Source organism: Hirundo rustica, chromosome Z (assembly GCF_015227805.2).
Source record: "Hirundo rustica isolate bHirRus1 chromosome Z, bHirRus1.pri.v3, whole genome shotgun sequence".
NCBI classification, from domain to species: Eukaryota; Metazoa; Chordata; class Aves; order Passeriformes; family Hirundinidae; genus Hirundo; species Hirundo rustica.
Window position 1 is genome coordinate 55,572,535 of NC_053488.1, and position 21,882 is coordinate 55,594,416.

General features: G+C 42.0%; 1 protein-coding gene across 1 annotated transcript in view; it reads right to left on the reverse strand.

Moving 5' to 3' along the window:
- MCTP1 (multiple C2 and transmembrane domain containing 1) overlaps positions 1–21,876 on the reverse strand; it is a 220,173-nt gene extending 198,297 nt beyond the window's left edge. The window contains 1 exon segment of the mRNA XM_040090995.1: positions 21,295–21,876. Within this exon segment, the coding sequence (XP_039946929.1) occupies positions 21,295–21,873 (579 nt within the window). The 5' untranslated portion in view covers positions 21,874–21,876.
- Between the last annotated feature and the right edge of the window lie 6 nt (positions 21,877–21,882).

Consider the following 21,882-nt stretch of genomic DNA (forward strand, 5'->3'; position numbering starts at 1 on the left):
CTTTCAGATATTATTATAGCCATTTTGATTTTTAAACATAAATAAGGAACACAGCAGAAAAAGTCAGCAATTACAGCAGCAGTCCTTGAGACCCCATGACTGTAATTCTGGTTTCAATATTCACAAGGGATCAAACAGCTTCTCTTCATAGGAGTAACCATGTATGGCATCTGGCTAGCCGGCACTGGCTGGAAGGCACACACAGCCTTGCAGTCATTTAGGATTTTAGTGGGCAATTAAGGAACAACTTCAGTTATCTGAAACATCACTGTCGGCACTGAAAGACACAGATATTTACAATATTTGCTACTGATGCTCATTAAGATACAGGATGACATTTCTGAAACTATACATATTGCCAGTGAAAGCACAGTCATTCACTTATAAATAATGACTGAAATCACCATAAAAATAATTTAAAAATCAAAACCAAAATAATAAAATAGTAAAATAATTTATTTGCTAGAAAGGATGGAAATAACAATACAATTCTAGTGCCAGCAGCATACACTTTGTCAGGATTAACAGCTTGGTTTAGTGACTACTATTAGTCACTACTATTGTGTTCCTCTTCCATCACTAGGCAACAGTTTGCTGGCTTACGTTATAGGGTTACCTGAAAAACATATCAGAAATATTTTCTAGAAATTCACAATCCTTTTCCACATTTGACAAGTAACTAGTACTTTATTTTATTGATGTTAATCTCAGTGACAGGCAGTATAAGAGCTACTTATAACCACCCTTACAGAATTATTTATAGATTTCTAGTAAGTTCAATGAAAGAGATAATTAGTTAAATAAGCATAACTTACACTGGTGTTCTTTTAGAACAATTGCATAATGAAACAATTAAATACAACTGAAACAATAAGAGTTTATTCACTTGTATCACTGCTCCAACAGATCTCCATCTCCCTCAAACATGCTACAAGGCAGAGAGCAGAGCAATGGCTGAAAAACTTGCCATCACTACAAGCACTAGATTTTGCCTACGGAAGTGAGATACTTGCTAACTGGTAAAATAAATGGCATCTACCTCAGCATATCCTTACTATATTAGGACTGCTGAAAGATTTTTCTTTTTTCTAGCTATATATGAAGATGGGGTTTAAAACCTGCCTACTTAACATAGCTTTTCTTCATAAGATCCAGTTTCTGAGAGGCAGAAAGCCAAGCTCTTCACCCTGCTCCTCGTTTAATTTAAGAAGGCTGCTACAATAGTCCTCTGCCTTCGTCCACAGGACTGCCTGCTCTAGGACACACAGAAAAAGCAACCTTCTCCTTATATGTCTAATTACCTGCAGCATTTGGAGTGCTACTGTCCGCAGAGCCTCTGAATCTAGGCAATCTTAAAGTTATGTTACTTGTCCCTCTTCCAGAAAGACAACAAGTAAATCAATTTCTTCATTTGCATGATGAGGCACTATTTTACCACTAAATGCAGCCCATGTATATTTTTAATATATTAATTCACATTTCAAGACAATACGCTGCTCGCATCTCCTCCACTACACCTGAGATACATTAAAATGTTACTGGCTAACAGAACACTTCATCCCAAACAGAATAAGGATTTGCCACATTGTCCTTGATCTTTAAGCAAATCCCCTTATAGGAGCAGGGCTAAACAAACACAGTACACACATGAAACCTGAATTACACAGCAGCATCAGTATCAGTAAATGCCTTAGTGTAACACAGAGACACCTGGTGGTATGTGGCACTGTTGCCCCGGCAATACGCCGAGGCATACATTCTCAGTCCTCACTTCTGTGATAAACCATTTCCCTTTGTGATCGCACAAAAGATATTCAGATTCAGTTTGACAGCAGCACAGAAAATAATTGATAAAACCATGGAACTGCCACTGAGAAGAGATACAGACTTCCTAATGCCATGTTACTGAAGTGCAGTGACACCTCAAGTTTCTTTTATTGTAGCAGTGATGTATACAAATGACAAATACCTTATGCATACTCCTGCATGTAAACATGTCTCATAAAACAAGAGGACACAATCTTAGGGCAAGAGGACACAGTTGTAAGATGCGCCGGGGAATGTTTAGGTTTATAAATAGGAAGTTCTTCACAGAAGGAGTGATGGGGCATTGGAATGGGCTGCCCAGGGAGGTGGTGGATTCTCTGTCCCTGGAAGTGTTTAAGGATAGACTGGAGATGGCAGTTAATGTCAAGGTCTAGTTGACAAGGTGGTGTTGAGTCATAGGTTAGACTTTATGACTTCAAAGATCTTTTCCAACCTAGATGATTCTGTGGTAAGAATGTACATGCAAACTTATTGATTATTCCAGAAAAACTCTTCACATGGAAGATCCAAAAATCTCTCAGGGGACTAAATCTGAACTAGGTTAGGTTAGTTAGTAAATAGGTAATAAGATTACCTAGCTTTAGAGTTCAAATAGTACAAGGGTACTCACTCATACGGCATGAGGAAAATTATTAATTTTTATTATTAAAATTATACATATGTTTAAATATGTACATAATATTAGGCTAAGGTCAAAGCCAAACATTAAAACTTCTACAGTGGAAGACTTGGCTCCTTTAAGGAAAGATGGCTATTTTTGAGACTCTGTCCCACCTAATAAAGCAAATCTGTACTTTATTTTGGATGATGCAACACTGCAAAGTGCAGCATTTATTATCATTTAAACCATAAGCTGTACAGTTTTCCAAAAGCAGAATCATGCCTCCTAATTTTGGCCAAAATGGTCTGTTTTAGTTATCATGCACCTTGGTGGCTGCAGATGGCTGAGATACACTTCAAGCTACCTATGTATCTCAGCTGTGGAGCTAAATTTAGCCCCAGCTGGATAAACTGCCAAGAGAACCTGCAGCTATACTTGTGCTGGTAAAACCACGGCAAAATCCTTATTGTTGAAGCTATAATATTTGATGGAGAAGTTGATGTTTAGTAATTAAATTGCCTTTACCATCACGACACTGATGAGAAAAGTATTACCATAGAAACTGAAGCAGAAACACAGGACTTGGTGAAATGATTTCAAGGAGTTTCCTAGCAGATTTCCCAGCATGTTAGATTAGCATCCCTCCCACAGAAACCCACTGCCTATTAACAGAGAAGCCTTATTGCTACAGGAATCTACAAACCAAATAGGTTTACCACCTGTCAGGAAAAGTGCAAGGGAAAAATATTTTTAACATAAATTTAAAAATCCTAAACACCAAAGAGAAAAACCAGCTTTTAAATTAATTAATTTACTTATGATGATGAATATTCTGACAGAAAATTTCACACAGGCTCTCATCAGAAGCAGATCATGCAATTACTTTGACTAACCTGTTAAAATTAAACAACTTGCCCTTTTTTGCAAGGCTTTTTCTTCCTTACATTTTCCTTAAAGCCCCAAGAATACTTCTGGAAGCACATATGTATTTGAAAATGTTCATAACAGAGCTTCTAACCTTCACACACCATTTCTATTCTCTTCAGGTCTAAAGGCAAGTTAAATACTGAACACCTTATCTCCTAGGCAAAAAAACCCTAAGATTAGTTAAGCCTGTGAATTGAAATTTACAAATATACTCTCAGCACTATCTGAGTGATGTCTCTCTTGAAAGCAAAGCAGGCACAACCTCTGTCATTCACATTCTGCGCAGCAATCTGACTTTCTACTTTGGTGTGGCAGCTCAACATCAGCTGTGACCTTCAAATAAGCTCAGAAAGAGCTGGGCATATAGAAACAGGAATTTGGGCAGATAAAAGCAGTCAGAAAAATGTAAGAGGAACTTCCAATATGACAAATACCTTTTATATTACACATTAAAATGTCTCAGTCTTCAGGGTCCTAAAAGTCTCATGAAAGTCTAACTGCCAAGGGATCATTTGAATCTTTGAATTTGCTGTTTGGTTCTTCTGAATGTTTCTACTTAAAATATTAATGTAAGAATTAATAAAAAAAAAATCTTTAAAATCTTTAAAGCTTGAGGGTTTTCCCTTTCCTTTGTTTTTCTATGTGTTGACCTTAAAAAAAAAACAACAAAAAAAGAAAATACATTAAAAGTGTTTTGAGTTTCACTTACAATAAAAGGCAAGTAGTAATTGCTTACTAATACAAAAACATTATTTGCATATCAAATTCTTTTTTTTTTAAAAAAAAAAACAATAAAAACATTGTCATGTTTGGAATCCTCTGACTATGTTTATCTGTACAAAAATGTGCAAAATATCTCTCACACCTCTTCTAACTTCTATTTCTTCCAGAAATTTCTTCCAGGATTTAATGATACCTACTACTGAAAGGTATTGCAGAATTTTGATTTTCAATTTTATCAGTATTCCAAAATTAAGTTATAAATTATACTATTTGATATTAAAACAGACTGTTTCTCTTCTCTCATCATTTAAAAGCAAGCATTCTCACAGTTTTCTATAAATGCCTTCATTTATTTCTTGAACCTAGATTTTTAATAGATTGTGGCAGATGGGAAGTAAATCTCCTGTCTTCATGTACATATTCTACACTCAAAAAAAAATCCAGCTGTGCCAGATTGGCTTTCTCATTCATTGGCAAAATAAATCCTGTGGATTTCTGCTTCTCACTCAGGCACAGTGTAGGTCATAAACTTATTTCATCTGGTTTTGCTTTTGGATTTTTTCTTTTTGTTCAGCTATCTCCTTCAAATCCTTCAGGACAACCAGCGGGAGCTCTCCTAAAGATGTACACATAGGCCCCTGTCTCAACATTGCTGAGTTTCTTCTACCGATACTGCTTTTGCTTTCCTGCTCTTCTTCTTTGCTCTTTCTTTTGTCAGAAATCTTGGTCTCACTTATTCTCAGGATTTCCTCTGTAGTTTATTGCGTTTCCTTACTAAATCTTATCTAGTTAAAATCTTCAAAGACAAAAAAGCCTCTTTGTGTTGCATTAGGACATCATAAAAAGGTGACTCAATTTGAACACAACCTGACCCTGGTTCAGAAATCTCTGAACCAAAGCTTAGTAGAAACTAGTAGATTTTACCAGAATCAATTGTAAGTATTCACTAAAAAAAAATGAAAGTTCTTTATTCTTACTGCCTTTGTCTTGCTAAATGATAAATGAAAATATTATAGAGAGGTTCAGTTTGTACCGTAAAAAATAACCAAATTTATTGTCTAAATTAAGGTCAAAGGAAGGTAGCAAGATATCAACTGTAAAACATCTTCCAAGACCCACTGCAGCAGTTCCCCCACACATACTGTCCATAGTAGTTATGACATATAGTAGTAGGGTTATGCAGCAACCAATATTACACACACAATTCAACATTACTGGTTGTAATGCATTAACTGGGTTTATATTGTGTTTCATCGGATTTGTAATGATTTCCCTTTCCCCTTGGAAACTGTATCACGTGGTTTGTCCCTGCTCGGCCACGCCCATCCCCCCACCCTGGAATGTAACCCAACTCTGTTCCACTCCCACCTTGTCCCTGATTGGGCAGTGGCTTGTCCCTGCCTCTGGGCCCCTCCCCGCAGGGAAAAAGCCCCGGGATGGGAGGAGCCTAGTTCTCTCTGGCACCGGGGTCTGTGGGGAAAGGACTCCCGAATTAAGCTGTGATATCCCCCCGGTGAGAGAGCAGGCTCTTTCCTTTTGCCATCAGTGGTCATCTGGTCTCATAAAGAAATGCCACAATTGGTGCCCATTCCGTGGGGCTTGAAGCCACAAGGGGCTCCCAGAAAGCTGGAAGAACCACTCGGAGACACACGTGGCCAAGGAATCTCATGCAGGTACGTGTCACAAAATGTAGCCCACCCACGCAACGATGCAGACCCGTCAGGCTTGGCATTTGCTGTGGAGTCTCCGAAACACAGGATTCCACAGGCCAGGGCTGCAGTTTTCTCCTTTGGACTTACAGAACCCATTGGAGTGCTGTGAAGAAACCCTCCCAAATGGCAGGCTGCTCCCAGGGAAGGTGACCACACGTTCATGGAAAGCTGACCCTGGGATCTGAGACTGGAAGCTCTTTTGCACCAAAAGGGTCAGTCTCAGGCAAAAGGAGTGATTGGGAAAGAAAGGAAAGATTCCATCTGAACGCTGGATTTTTGGTGAGTACCACTTTCGGTTTCCTAATGGAAAATCTTTTTCAGAGGCAGTGCTCCTCAGGGAAAAGGGTTTTTTACTTTCGGGGAAGGTTTTTGCTTTCAGAGTAAACCTTCAGGGTGCTTTAATAGCCCGTTCCTGTCGGCAGCTGGGGGGGGGGTGTAAAAGGTAACGGTTTCCCCTTGGGTTTTTATTTTTGTTTTTTTTTTTTTTCCTCTCTCCAGTGAGGGTTTTTTAACTTTCAGTTTCCCAGCCGCAGTTAAAGGGGACACAGAAACTTAAAATCTGAGTCAAAAATGAGTGCTAGGCTGTCTGTGTCTCAAAAAAGAGCCTATTATCAGATTTTAAGTACCTCAAATGATGGGAAAACCCATTTTTCCAAGAAGCAATTTAAAAAAAAATTAATCCGGTATTTGTTTTCTCAATTTCCAGATGTATCATCTGAGCAAATAAGATCCCCAGAATTTTGGGAAGCAGTTGCAAAAAAATTGTCTCAATCAAGCTCCCCTAATGATAAAGAAAAAGCAAATTTTGCTCTTTGGAGCTTGCAGATTTTATTTGCAATGCAAAAACAAAGTGAAAAAGAAAAAAAGCAAGTTCTTTGTGGTTTTCACCCAGTTTCCTCAGCTTCTCCCTATCCTGACCCCAAAATCCCTTCCCCCAAATCAAATATTCCTGGAGAAACCCCTAAACTTTCCCCCAAACTCCCTTCTTCCCCAGTTTGTAAACCCTGGGTTCGGTTTGCTTTTGCAGGCCGTTCGAGTGCACAAAACCCACATCTTAGTGAATCCCAAGCTAGTCTTAGTTCAGAAGGGGAGTCACAAGATGGAGGGGACTCCTTTGTTCCCCAAAATGGCCGAAGCCATGTGCTCTCGAGTCACGAGGATCCTCTCTCTTTGCCCGTCCCTCCTTCCCACAATCCCTTTCACAATCCCTTTCTCTCCTCAGACCCCTCCTTCACTTCGGTGCCGCCCCTGGCACTGCCCTCTCCTCTGACTCTGCCCCTACCCTCAAACCTCCGCCCTCCAACTCCGCCCCGTGTGACTCAAGCCTCCAGCCCCTCCCTGCCCCTGGTTCCCACCGTTTCCCTGCCCACAGTCCAGTTCCCATGCCCTGGAATGCGGGGGGGAGTCGAGAACCCAGAAGCAGGAAGTGATCCCAGCTTTTCCTGCCACCCCTGTCACATATCAACAGTCAAAAAGGGGGGGTGCTGTCCACAGTAATTGGCACCCCTTCCCCCAACAAGCGATTCAGGATTCATGCAAAGCTCAGGCCAAATTTGGATGCGAAAGTGAATACTTTTGCAACTGTTTTAAAAGCAAATTTAGCAAGGAATACTACAGTTCCCTTGACCTCCAAAAGATTTGCTTCCGGAACTTTGGCAAAATCCTGAAACGGCTGTTGATAATAATAATTTGCCAATTCAATTAGAACATCTGTGTGGTGATGGTGAATGGGTCTCAGCCCTCAAGCAGGCTCAGGAAATTCCTTTAGCTGTTTTGGAGAGCATTAAAGATGCTGCTTCTAAAGCATTCTTTTCAATCCAGCCCGATGGGCCTTTCCAACCTTACAGTAAAATAAAGCAGCTTCCATCAGAAGCTTTGGTAACGTTTGTGGAGTGATTAACCCAAGCTATCGAGTTACAGGTTAAGAAAGAAGGAGCCCAATAACAGGTCGTGGAGGAGATGGCTCTGGCCAATGCAAACGAATGGTGCAGGGCAGCCATCCTCAGCCTGTCCATAGAACTGGCTCCAACTTTGCATGACATGCTCCAGGTGTGTTCCAGAAAGGTTCCCTTCATAAAAGCTCATCAAAACCACAATTCCAGAGTCAAGCTGCCACAAAAAGCTGCTGCTGCAGACACCGTGCCTCCTGTGCCTGTGCCATGGCCACAGCCCAAGAGAAGAACAACGTGTCTCCTGTGTGATCAGGCTGAACATTGGACATATCAATGCCCTTTAAAGAAGCAATTTCTGGACTTTCAGGACAATCGGGGCAGGAGGTCTCAAGGGTCCAAAGGGAATTTTTCAAAAAACTAAAATCTCAGCGCTTACTTGCCCTAGGGTGCTGACATAAATAGGACAAGTCTGAGGAGGAGGGAGAAAAAAGTAGAAAATGTAAATGTTAAATTAAATAATCCTGCTTTAACCAGTTCTACTTTTCAGCAAAAGTCACCGGATATGATAGTAAAGGATCCTGCGACCAGAGAAACAAAAAGTCCTCATGATCTGATCACCTGGGGTTGTGGGTACGTCTATGTGTCCACTCCCCCAGGTCCCAAGTGGGTGCCAGCTGAGTGGGTGAAACCCTTCATCCCCAAAACTGCAAAACCCCCTGCAGAGGGCCCACAAGTGGCCAGTGCTGCCTGGAGGAGGAGAAAACGCTGAACCCTCTCCTTATAATTATATTTTTCCCAGTATTTTTCTGAACAGTTTATCTTCACTAGATGTCATTTTTTCTTCTCCAGCTTTAAAGGTACTCAAGGTCTGAACTCTGAACATCTCCCATAAACTGAGCCTTCCTCCTTCTCAATCTAATAAGAAAAGGGGAAATGTTGTAATGCATTAATTGGGTTTATATTGTGTTTCATTGGATTTGTAATGTTTTCCCTTTCCCCTTGGAAACTGTATCACATTTTTTGTTCTGCTCGGCCACGCCCCCCCCCCCCCCCCCCCCCCCCACTGGAATGTAACCCAACTCTGTTCCACTCCTGCCTTGTCCCTGATTGGACAGTGGCTTGTCCCTGCCTCCGGACCCATTCCCCCCAGGAAAAAAGCCCCGGGACGGGAGGGGCCTGGCTCTCTCTGGCACCAGCGTCCACAGGGAAAGGACTCCAGAATTAAGCTGTGATATCCCTCCAGTGAGAGAGTAGGCTCTTTCCTTTTTCCATCGGTGTTTGTCTGGGTCTCATAAAGAAATACCACAATTACTAACTATTTTTAACTGAGAATCAAATCTCCTTGGGGTACACATCGTCTTTCAACGACCGTCTGGATTATCTGCCAAATGCACCTAGGTCCTTGAGAAAATCCCACAGATTTTCTCAAGGCAGAACTAGTCAAAACTGTTTTCCCTAACACATTTTTTATATGTACCCTGGGGACTTTATCCCCTTCTACAATATGTGGAGATTTTGATTGGGGAGAGGCAGCTCAATTGATAAAGCCTTGGGTGTTAACTAATCAGACTGTCTTTGCTAAGTGTAGGTCCAACCACCCACTGCTTTCAGTGTGGTTTTTAACAGTCCATTGTATCATTCAACTTCCCCATAGGGTGCTTCATGCCTGGGAATATGATACCCACTCAATACCACGCTCTCTGGCCAAAGTGTCTCTGTGAAACATCTTTAAAATTAGCTTCATTGTCAAACTCAGTTCTTTATGGGGTGCCATGTCACCACAGGGCTTGGTCTTCAAACCCCAAGATGATGTTCCAGGCAGTGGAAGGCACAGGGTACATCTCCAGCCATGCAGTGGTTCTTTAATACACTGCAAGCATGTAACAATTGCCTTGGCAAGTATGTAAGGTATATGATGTAATTAATCTGCCAGGCCTCCTCATATTTATATTTCAACCATTGTCCCCCCCATACTACAGCAGCTTTACCGGCTTGGCCTACTTGATTGCAGTGAATGTTTCACAGTTACGGCTAACCTGGGACATACTGTCATTGTTAAGTCCACTCCTTGATCACAAGCCCACCTCTATTTTGCTGGTCTTCCCTGGTAATCTGAGGCCCATCATGTAAGAAATAATTCACCCTTATGCTGCCAGTCCAGGTCCACCTGAGACAGTTTAATCTTGACAGCCTAACCCACCTGTCCATTCTTGAAATGCTCTTCAGTAGCCCAACTCCTGGGTATGTGTGCATCTACTCAATCTTTTACAGCCAGCTTCTCTACCTGACCAATGATGCCTCACCACAATTCATCAGCACAGATGGGTTTACCTCCGTCCTACTAGTTGGTCTTTTTCCATTGGTTCAACCCTCACATTGTATTTACTGTCATCCACTGTGGGAACTGACAGTGGTCAGAAATTAGATTTTAGGCTCCAGGCAGTAGATTGAAGCCTCTGGGAAAAGCCAAGTACATAACTCTCTCACTCGGACCTGGGAAATCATAAGGAGGAGCCCAAAACAATCCTTGTAGGTATCTTTGTCCTGACACCTGGTGTTTTTCCAAGTTGTTGACTGGTAAAGAGGTTTACTGAGAGGCATTGGTCTGAAACAACCAGTAATATTCATTTTACTGAAATACTGGATAAAAAAGCTTGTCTTTCAATAAACTTTTGCTATTATGCCCTCTGAAAAACCTGGAGTTCTACGTATCATTATTTGAGCCATCCTGAATGGTAAGGTGTAGTGGATTTTGTAATCTAGAAATGTGTATTCTATTTCATCTGTTGAAGGCTGGTTTTTTGGGAGATATTTTGTCCTCTTCTTGCTCCTCCAGGGGAGAAGGAGGAGGATGCCTCCTGATAATGACCCAGCCATTAAAACCAGGTGGGGCAGTGTTTCTTATCTCTTTCACCACTCCTCCATCCTCCAGGGGGACATCTTCTAATATTGGGCCATTAGGGCCCACCAATGACATGACACATTCCATCATCCCATTGCGAGATGCTCCACACACTGGGGGAGGAGCCAGCTGTTCCTAGCTAGATAAAAACTGGGACTGAAGGACTCAAGGTATCCTGTTTTTCCACTGGATTCCTGGAGGAAGACTGGACCCATCTCACCCCCACTGTATTTTCTACAGGACCATCTCTGTTGCACAGAACCACATCTGTTACTCCAGGAGGACTTATTTGGACTGCTTCCAACACCCTGACCACCAGGCTGCCAGGTCGTAACCCTGACTCTGTCAGGGTTTTTTCCTGTTCTTGTGTACTGGATATCATATGGTCTGGCTTACCCTGGTTGAGGTGGCATGTAGTGGTGGCTGTATTTCTCCCATTTGTGGGCCCTTATTTAAACAGGGGCCCTATAACTAAGGCTACTGTGGCTGTCATCCAGTTTGCCATATAGGTTAACAAAGTGAGGAATTCGTGTGTTTTTAAATTCCTCTGGAAGGCAGGCACATGGATTCAGGGCTATCATACACTAAATCTGTGTTTTTGAGGTTAGTTTAACAATGGTACCTACTGTAATAACTGGACGGAAGGGGGTTTACATTCTCCATTACAAGGGAGGCTCTAGTTTCCCCTGGCAGACAACTGTCTTTCAAAACAAAACCATAAGGATAATCCACAAGTCACTGTAGAGGTAGAACACTGGCCATTTCTCTTATTCAGTGATATCTAAAGACAGCTGGATGGCTTTCAGCTCTGCAACCTTGTCCCTCCACAGCTTCTTATTTGCCTTGCAGGACTCTATAATGTAGCTTTCTATTTTCTATATACTCCTAAAACAAAGCAGGAACCATCATGAAATAGAGCATCTATTCTTTTCATTTTATGGTAGTTGGTTATATAGTGGGGCATCCTCAGCCCCTGTCTTTCTCTCCTGATAATAATCAAAAATTTTCATCTTTGGGCCAGTTCATAATAATTTCCAAGATCCTAGCACAAAGACCATTTCCTGTTTGAGCCCACTGGATGGTCAGAGCAATCCACTTATTCCTTGTAGTATCAGTGGCATGATGTGTGTACGCGAATTCCCCTTTGAACATCCAGCCCAGCACCAGCAGTTAGGGTGCCAGGAAGAGCTGTGCTTTGGTGCCCATCACTTCCAAAGGAGCTCAAACCCCTTCAATAAACTGCAAGGATCTCATTTTTGTTAGGGATAGCAGGCTGGATCCTCTGTATCCCCAATTCCAGAAACACAAGAGTCACCCTTGAGTCTCTGTGGGTAATTTTTACCTGAGATCCAGGAACGACCAACTTCCCTGGCTGCACTGTAGAGCATGTTTTCACATCTTGTTCTATCCTAACTCACCCATCCTCCCCTGTTCCAGTCCCCAAACTTGGTACAATTATTAGTAAATTCCCAGAGGTACCACACCAGACCCAGGAAGAAGAGCAGCACGAACACACATCCCAAATGACCTTCATTGCCCTTGATGTTATCGTATCATACAGTATATCACACAGTACAGCAACAAAGCAAAAAATTCTTATCCATCTCCCCATTCTGGAAAAAAGCACCATGAGGAATATATAGAGGAATATATGAGTTAGGTACCACATACACATGCACAGACCAAGCAACATTGTAACCAGGGGGCTCTATACCTAATATAAAAAATGCTTAGAGCTAAATAGTTTGCAACCGGCTCTGAACAGATCTGTTGATACCTCAAACCTTCCTTTAAACATTGGTTTAAACCCAGCTGGAAATTAAGCCTTACGCAGCCAGTAAGAGAGGGACAAAAGGCAGAAGTGGGGTGAAATAACCATTTACTGGCCAACAGCAATGTGCTAGGAAACCAAACATTAAGAGCATCAATACCAATAGCAATACTATATGGAGAGGGTGATTTACATGCCAAATGCTCACTGAGTTCAACCCCATGTGACTGTACCACAGTTAGAGCTGGAGCTGCCCCATCACTGCATTCAATGCTTACTCCCTGGAAAAAAAGAAACAAATTGGCAGCAATCGTACATGTGGTGCCTTATTCTTCCACCCAAAGTCATGTCCTCCTTCTTCAAAGAAATGTAAATCCCTTGTTCCTGCCCCCCACGATGATATGAATGGCACGGCACAACTACCCCAGGGTGCCTGCTAGGCTTGAAGTTGCAACGCCTCAAGGGAACTGTCTCTCTTTGGACGAAACTAGGACAACTTGATACATTCTAATCCCACTAATTCAATACAAGATATTACAAGATATATTATCCTAATTATAAAAATCCCTTTGTGTCAAATTATCCATGTAACAGTACATATATCCATAAGTTTATAAACCACTAAAACAATCTTTCAGATCCTTCCAACACAATCCACTCTGTGATTATATGATTTTATTTGCTCAAATGACTACACAAAAAAGTGAATCAGCAACATCCAAGCAGAGCACAAAGGAACAAGACTGCTCACCGTCCTTATTAATTACATAACTTGCTAAGACATCATCTTCTTCCTTACCAAAAGAGTCACTTATATGAAACATGAGGTGCCTTTAGTGACAAAAATCCCACTACTGCAATACTTTTATCCCCAGATCTCATGTCTCACACCGAGTCTGAACCATTCAAAACTAAATGTTTTGACAGTGATGGTATATCATTGCTCCCAAACCTTTGAAATATGAAACCTCTGGCTTACTGGCAAGGTATGAATCACTGTCACGGTTACAGGAGAAAGTGTCCTTAAGGGTGCAGCCAAACTAGGCATTCCACATCCACCTACATTATTCCTGATGAACTGTTAATGGTGGATCATTTGCAACAACTGCTCAGTGCATACCCGACCACCAGGCTGCAAACTGAGTGGCAGGACAGCATTTCTTTGTCTTCAGGACACTCAGCGTAAGGGGCTCATCCCTGCCAATGGCTTAACAGCCCCAATGGACAGCTGTACCAACCTATGTCATCAAGGATTCCCCAAAACATCCCATGACTCATGGGATTATAATCCATTGTGGAATTCCCTGCCCTGAGGAAAGTACTGAACATTCCTGCCTGAATCTGACCATATGTAATCTGGGGTTTTGGGACTGGGAGAACAACCATCACCAGTGGGCATCCAGAGGGGGAACCCAAATTTTGACAGGATGACGACTTTCAACAAGACAACAATGAAAATTTCAGCAGCACTGCAGCTACTGCTTAATTGGACTGCAATCACCACCCCTGACCAACAAGGGCCAGGTTGTACTCTGACATTGTCAGTTTAAGCCAGTGTTTCTGTACTTTCTGCCTTTATTGTAATTTTCCTATTAAATTGTAACTCCATCTTGAAATCTCTCACAAGCTGTTTACATGAAGTTAATTTCTCCTGCTACTTTACTTTCAAGCAAGGACAATCACCTACCCCACAAGACTTCAATATATACAAACATATACAGACCATTCTGGTTGACTTGCTATGGTTTGTAATCAGTTCACCATTACAGAACTACACTGAATGGAACATACACTGAGCAGAACACAAACTTCACATTAAAAGAATCTCCATACTAGACTAAAGGTGATCTAATTTGTCATTTTGACAAATTAAGTCTACCAGAGAAAAAAACAGGAGGAAATTGTCCTTCTTTTACAAGGAAGAAAAGATATTTCTTTTTTGAACTTAAAAGCTTCAGGACTTACATCATAGCTACCCTCTTAAAATTCCCTTGTGAAGATAACACTTTTAATATCAAAGATCTAGGATAGATAGCAAGATTAGAGAGGAAAAGGCAAGTAATGTCTTCAGATCATTGGGAAGTTTTCAATCATCTTGTCAAAGACCAGAAACTTCTCCAATAAGTAAAAAAAAAAAAAAAAAAGAACACTTGGCTCTATTCATTTATTAGCACATAACACAAGATAAACCAGTTAAGTTAGAACTTCTTACAAAGCTGGGTGTTAAATGACATAGTGGCTGTTTTAAAACTGTTTTAGTCATATTTTTTAAAAAACACTAGAAAATAATTCTCTCTGCATCAATATAGCAATGGATGAGAAGTCTTACTGGTATGACCAATTTTCTGCATTCAACACTTTAAAACAAAAACAAAACAACAACAACAAACAAAACAAAACAAACAAACAAAAACCCCCAAACAAAACAAAACAAAAAACCCACCACAACAACAAAGGAAGAGTTTTCAGCATTTTTTGGGGGGGGAAAAAAAGTCTAATGCTACAAACAAGTTTATTTATCTCTATTTTTAAATTTTACAAGTTCAGCACAGGTCAGTAGGTTATGAAATACACATATGAAGTATGTTGAAATAAGAGTTTTGACATATTCACTTGAAATCCAGACAAAACCCTTGAAACTTGAACGCTTCACAGCAGTCACTTGTTACAAAGTAACAAGTGATATTTGATCTGTCAGTGCAAGGACTATGGCAATTCCTATCCTCCAAAAATCTATTATTCTCAATATAATTATTTTACTATAAACAGCTTTAAATATGAGCAGTAAATGCAAAGGGTAAGGAAAACAGGAAGTTTAAATGAGATCATAGATAAGTCAATAGCTACTATTAGTTCATTTTAAGATATCTAAATATCTCACAAGGATAAATGCAAATTAACCAATTCTGAAAAAATCATGTAGCTCACTTTGAAAACTGCAGATCTTTAGTTAATTAAGCAGAAGTCATTCAAGATACAATTAAATACAACTCTATTGTGCCATATCTGGATTTTTCTTACCGTAATACATATACACTATCAAAATACCATAAACTGACAGTCTGATTGGCTGCTGACAGAGCACAAGAAACAGATTAGTACATCTCAAACTGCTGAAAGATTAACCTTTTATTAGAGAATAAAATGTGAAAAATCGGGCAATGCAGAATATCCCTTAACAAAATCAGATATTTAGTTAAACTCTTGGAGAAACAAATAGCTTTGATCAAATGCAACAGCTGTCTTATAAGAAACAGACATAAGCATCAGCTTAGTAGTCCTGGTTGCTATTTCAATGTAATTTAACCAGCTCCATGGTCTTCTCAGCCAGCCTAAAGATTTTTTCCTCTACTCATTCCGTCTGCGTCAGTGGCCACATCCCTAAAAGCAAGTGTTCCTCCATTTTCTAAAATATTACCCTCTTAATTTTCAGAATTATGCTGCTCTCAAATCATGCTCCAAATACCTGTGCAAATTAGCTCTCTACAGCTCTTTCTGTTTTGTACTGGCATTTTGTCAGGAAAAAGGTAATTAATCCTTGACAGTCAGCAGTTTTCAAATTTTCTCAGCACCTTCATCTTTCTCAGTGAAATTAAAGCAGCAGTTAAGATCCTCCTGGGTGACATTATCTGTGTAGCTTTTCATTGACATTTCAGCCTTTTGTCTTTTCTTTTTTCATTCTTTGGCTGCATCAATTACCTGTGACATACACCAATTATAACAAACAAATCAAATTTTTCCCTGGCGTAACTTCACTGATTCAAACGGCTCTAAACCAATTATAGTTCATTCTGGTATAGGCAGAGAAACATACATGGTATGCCAGTCTGGTCTTCACTGGCTTTACATCCCACTCCTTACTAAATTCAAACTTCCCTCTCTCCTCTTCAGGCTTCCTCCTAGCTCAACCTGTACTCCTTTCTACTTCCTATGATTCCTTTTCTCTTTCCCAACATCTCAGTACAAGACAATGCCCTTTGCCCTGAAAGTGCAACGTCTCCTCATACAATCCAGCTCACTAAACTCCCCTTCTTTCTGCAGGTTCTCCTCTTGTGACACACAGTTCACCCTCCTACATCAACTTTATTGACTAATAGTTATCCTTTATTTGTAAGAATGGGAAAGACCCTATATCTGGATGCATCTCCAGTTTTTTCTTCATCTCATCTCTCATCAGTCTGTATTATATATTCTAGACCACTGTTGTCCAATCCCTGCTTATTAATGAAACACATAGCACCATGTGTCACAAAAGTAATGAAACTTGCTTTCTTATGGCTAAGAATTAGAAGTTGAGTAGCAGCCTTAGAGAGCCACCATCTTCCCTCTGCAATAACCCCAGTGCTCTCCCGCACCTCCAGGTGTGGTTCACATAGCCGCTCACAGAAGTGGAAACATTGAGGGAAGGGGTTAAAAACCTGCCCACTCTTTCGGTTGTAATGGATCAATCTGGACATATTTTAAGAACTCACAAAATTACAATTTTTTTTGTTATCAGATTTGTTGTTATCTTGCAAGAAAACACACTGAAGAGAAGTGCTCACAAGAGTTCTCACTGTGGCAATCAGACTGCAGCCTGGACATCCCTTAATCAAGAACCTTCTTCCTAAGCCCTTTTCATGTTCACTGTTGATTCGATATGACATGTGCCCAGATCCATGTTCTTTGATTAAGACGGTGAAACATTTGTAGGGTCTCTATTACTGCAAATCTTAAGAAACAGGGATATTTCCAGCTCCCTGGTTTTTACTAAATTACAGTGACAAAATAAAACTTTTCATGCAAAGCTATGTCTCACATTAAAGAGAAAGGCCATGCTGGCACAGGCACTGTCAGATAAATTCATGCTCCAGCTGGCACGGAAAGAAAAATTAAAAGGGACAAGTAGAAAATCCCTTGCCGCACTGCCTTGGGCCATGGCAGCACACTCAGACACTGGAAGCATCGTAAAGCATTGCTCCTGGAGTGCTGTTGTTGTCTCCTGTCCAGGAGACACCCCAGGAGACAACCATCACCATCATCTCAGTGCTTCATGGACACAGCACACACGTGGCTCTCAGCTACATGACGGTGATTGGCTTTCAAATGGAAAGTTATGAGAAGTTTGGCCAAGGAAACCTGTCTCATAGTCTTTGGAAACTGGAAGAAGGATGATGCATTATTGCTCATGTATTCATTTCTTTGTCCTAAAAACACACTTTTACACTTCATTTACTGCTTAAAAGAAACCTAAGTTTTCTTCCAAAGGATACTTAAAATGCCCTTCCCAAAAATATTCAGCCAGCTCCAAGTATTCAGTCTTCAGCAAAGAGCTATGTTAATATTTAGTGTTCAAATATAAAAGGTATTGTATGCATAAGACTACACTTCTATTTGTGCAGTGCTACTCAAACCAATCCTATTCAATACAACCTGATCCTATTCAATACAAGAAACGCTTTGTTCAATACTGCAAAAACTAGGTCCCTGCTAGACTGTCCATGCCCAATGCAATAGTGCTATATCACATTTAATGAATTCAAATTAAATTTAAATGGCATGATTATGTCAAAAATTATATTTCAGTATAAAATCTTACATTGTAAGCCTTCCCACTCACTAACTTATTCTCCTTTTCACTGTTGACAATTGTATTATTTCAGCTTAAAAGCACAAAAAGAGAAGACTTATTGTGGGATTTTGTCTCCAACATCTCCCTTAAAATATGTAGATCTTTTTGTGTGCATATTTGCTAAAAAATTCAACAGTCTTGATCTAAAAGAGGCAGTAGCATCTGCTTGCTCTCTATTTCAATAAAATTTTACATATATTTTAAAAGAAGTTGCAATTTTATGTCAATTTACTTTTAGGTAATTTAATCTCATTTTAATGATTTGGATACACTTTTTTTTTTATCTTTGGACATATAAAGCTGCAATGAAAGACAATGAAAATCCAGACACCACTGAAAGTCTGTGCTGCTGTGTCCTGGTTACAGGAAAAGTGGAATGGAGCTTTTAATGCTGCTTATTCCATACCACACACATCATAGCTGTGATCAGTGTGGTCCCAGCAGGAAAAGCCAAGAAGCAAGAGAGGAAGTGCACCATCTTGCCTCTCTCCACGGGGATCAGCCAGGTGGGCCCCGCCCCTCTTCACCACCGTCAGTCTCTTTCCCATTCCTCCGAGCTGTGGCTTTAAGACGTGGTGCTGAAGGACAGCAATGCTGAGCTCGAGACAACTGCTCCAGGGAAAAATTAGGAAGAAGGAGAGAGAAAGGATGGCACAGAGCTAAGCTCAGCCGAGCCATTCAGAGACCAAGCCTCAGCTGAGCGGAGTGAGTGGTGGCTTGCAGAACCAAACTATTGGAGCGGCCAGAGGCAGCAGCAGCACGGCACAAGATCCTGAGGGGTTTGCTTGTTCTACTTAGTCTAGGCTGGGGGGATGAGAACATAAACCACCAGAGCTCCCATGGCCATATTGCCTTATCTGGAGTCCGTACCAGGCACTGTCTTTGGAAAGCATTTTTAATTTTGTTCCTAGTGATAAATACCCTTTTGTGGGTGGGACACACACTTTTTTATATACTTTTTTTAATATGCTAATATTGCCATGGTTATTTTGATTTTAGTAAATTGTTATTTTAACTCATAATCTCTTCTTATTGTCTTTCCATTGCCAGAAGGGGGAAAGGGAATAGCTTGTTTGGAGTTTGGTTCCCTGCAGCTGTTAAAACCAGCATGTGCTGTAATTAAAACTTGGATTTGAAAAATGCAAGTTATTCCAAACTTATGCTACCAGATGTGTAATCTCAAATCCTCAGAGGGGTGTAAAGGCCATGACTGAGTTTAGGCAGGGAGTTTACTGCCCTGGGGTGCAGCCTGTAAACATGCAAGACTTGACGCCCAAGGTACACTGAATTGGAAACTCCAGTGGCTCACAGTGGAAGGTACTTACTCTCTTAACAGATCACTGAACAGTGCCAGGCACACTTGAAGACAATTAACAATACTTTAGAGTTGGAGTCTTATTCCCCCAAATCCTGTAACTCAATGAAGCTGGTGAATTAAACTGAATTTAATAACCCAAGTGAGATTATACTTTAGAGCTGTGAAAAGCAGTCAATGTGTTTATCATGAAATAGCAGGAAAGCTATTCTATTTCAGATCATCCCTTTGAAATAAACACAATCAGTAGCTCTGCAAACTTCACCAACACACAAACAAACTTTTTTATTATCAAAATAGGTATATCTGGTATCCAGGCACAGCCCAAATTAATACTAGAAAACATTTGGAAGAATCAGACATAATCTTGCTAATTAAAAACAATATGAGTGTTAGAAAGCCTAAATTGATTTGATTTAGCAGTATTCTTTCCAAATGCTACAACTGTACCTTGTTTCAAACAAGAGTAATGCCCTCACAACTAAAAAGCACTCGACATGTTTTGTAAATAAACATTTACAATTCTTTACTAAACACAACAGCAGAACAACACTGAAAGAAGGCACAATTTTTCATATTGCTAGATGTTGCAGTCTTTAAAGCAGAATAATGTCCTGTCACCTTGAACAATAGTACTTAAATACTTAAAATGCACAATACATTGTTGTGAGCCAGGGATGTGGGGAGGAAGGGATTCACTACTGCAGGGAAATGCCCACTTTATAATTACCTGTCAAAATAATCCCACCTCAATAAGCAATGATCTAAACCGTTTACAAGCACTATACAAGAGATAACCACAGTAATTTTCAGTCAGGCCAGTGATTATAACCAAAGCAACCACATGACATAAAGTTAAGTCTAGGTCCCATATTTGTGAAGACAAACTCCTTTGAATTCTGCAGAGGGACATTAAAGTACCACTGACCTCAAGGTACACTTACGATTCGCTGCAGAACTACTATCATTGTTCATTAGCATAAGTACTGCTCAGGCAGCAGTCAAATGCATTTATACAGCCTATTTTTGACAACACAGAGCATTCCTTTTATTTCAGCTACTCATTTCTCCCCGATTATAAGACAATTTATAATAATATGCATACCTCAGTTATTCCTGAAAAAGGTGGATGACTGCTTAGAATGACACAAGATCCAAAAATACTCACGTTTTGCACTTTTCTCCCAGTAAATTTATTCCAAGATTCAGCAGCCCCTATCAACAGTAGCTTCAACCACGTAAGTTAAAAACTGACTGTTGGAAGAGTTATGGCTTTGTTTAATGTCTTCTCCCAGCTAACCAGAACGGTGGTCTCATAGACTGAACTCACGGCTGCATCGTGAACTGACACAGTGTGTAGCTGCCAAATAATTACCTACCATCTATTAAAAGTGGCCGTCGTTTGTGCCGTGCAGAAATCAAAAGACATAGTATTTCAAATTTGGATAACCAAACAAGGAAAAAAGCCGAGGTTATGAAAAGCAGTGTTGCATGCGTTAAGAGCAGAAACCGGCAAGGACGGCCCTCACAGACGTGCGAGGCGGCCAGTGGGGAAAGGCGTGTGAGAGGCAAGCTTAACACCAGCCTCCGAGACACCTTTCCTCTGTATGTTTTATGCAATGAAGGTCTGAGGGAGGTCGCTTCTGCGGCGGAGCAGGGGCACGGCTGGCCGACGTGCTCCCACGGCTGGGGCCCGTCACACCGGCTGTCGCGGCGTGCCGGGGGAGTGCCGAGCTCCGACGCGGGATGCGGGCTGGAGCCGAGCCGTTCACCCCACAGACGAAGGGCACTCCTGAACAGCGAGCCAGCAGCAGGAGGGCTGGGACTCAGCCTTGGCCGTCCTTCGCCTTATCTCAACTCTCTCTCCCAGCGGTCCCCCTCCCACCTCGCCTTACCTCAGCTCCCTTCTCCCCTCCTCTCACCTCCTCTCCCCTTCCCAGTGATTACCACCCCTCCCGCCCGACCTCCCCACCCGACACCATACGCAGAGGGGCGACGCGGGCCGGCACGCACCGCGCTGCTGTCGCCGTCCTCCGTCCGCTGGTCCTGGATCCTGCCGGCGGCGGACGAGCCCTGCAGCAGCTGCTCCAGGCAGGCGGTGCTGGGCAGCGAGGAGCTCTTCTGGTGGGACAGGTGGGCCCCGGGCCGGCGCCCCTCCCTGCCACCCGCCGACCCCTCACAGCCGGTGGCGGGCTCCGGGCGGCGGGTGGGCGGTGGCCCCTTGCCTTGGGGGAGCAGGTGCTCCCGCAGGCGGCGCAGGGCGGAGCCGGACTCGCCGGCCGGCTCCAGCGGCTCGGCGGCCGAGCAGCATAGATTGGGCTGGGAGGACGAAAAGACGCGGTCTAGCACTTGCCGCCGCCGCTTGAAGCCGCTCCACTTGCCGCCGGGCTGGGGGTCCCCCTTGCCGCCGGCCGGCGGCGCCGGGGCGAGGGGCTCCGCAGTGCGGCTCTCGGCTGCTGCCCGCCCGCCGCCGCTTCGGCCCTTGCCCCCCAGCTGCAGGTTCTTCCACAGCCGGGCCTGGAAGGAAACCGCCGGCTCTGGTTCGCTGGGCTTCTCCCCCGTGGTCACTGGGGGCTCCTTGCCCGACTCCATCCTTCTCCT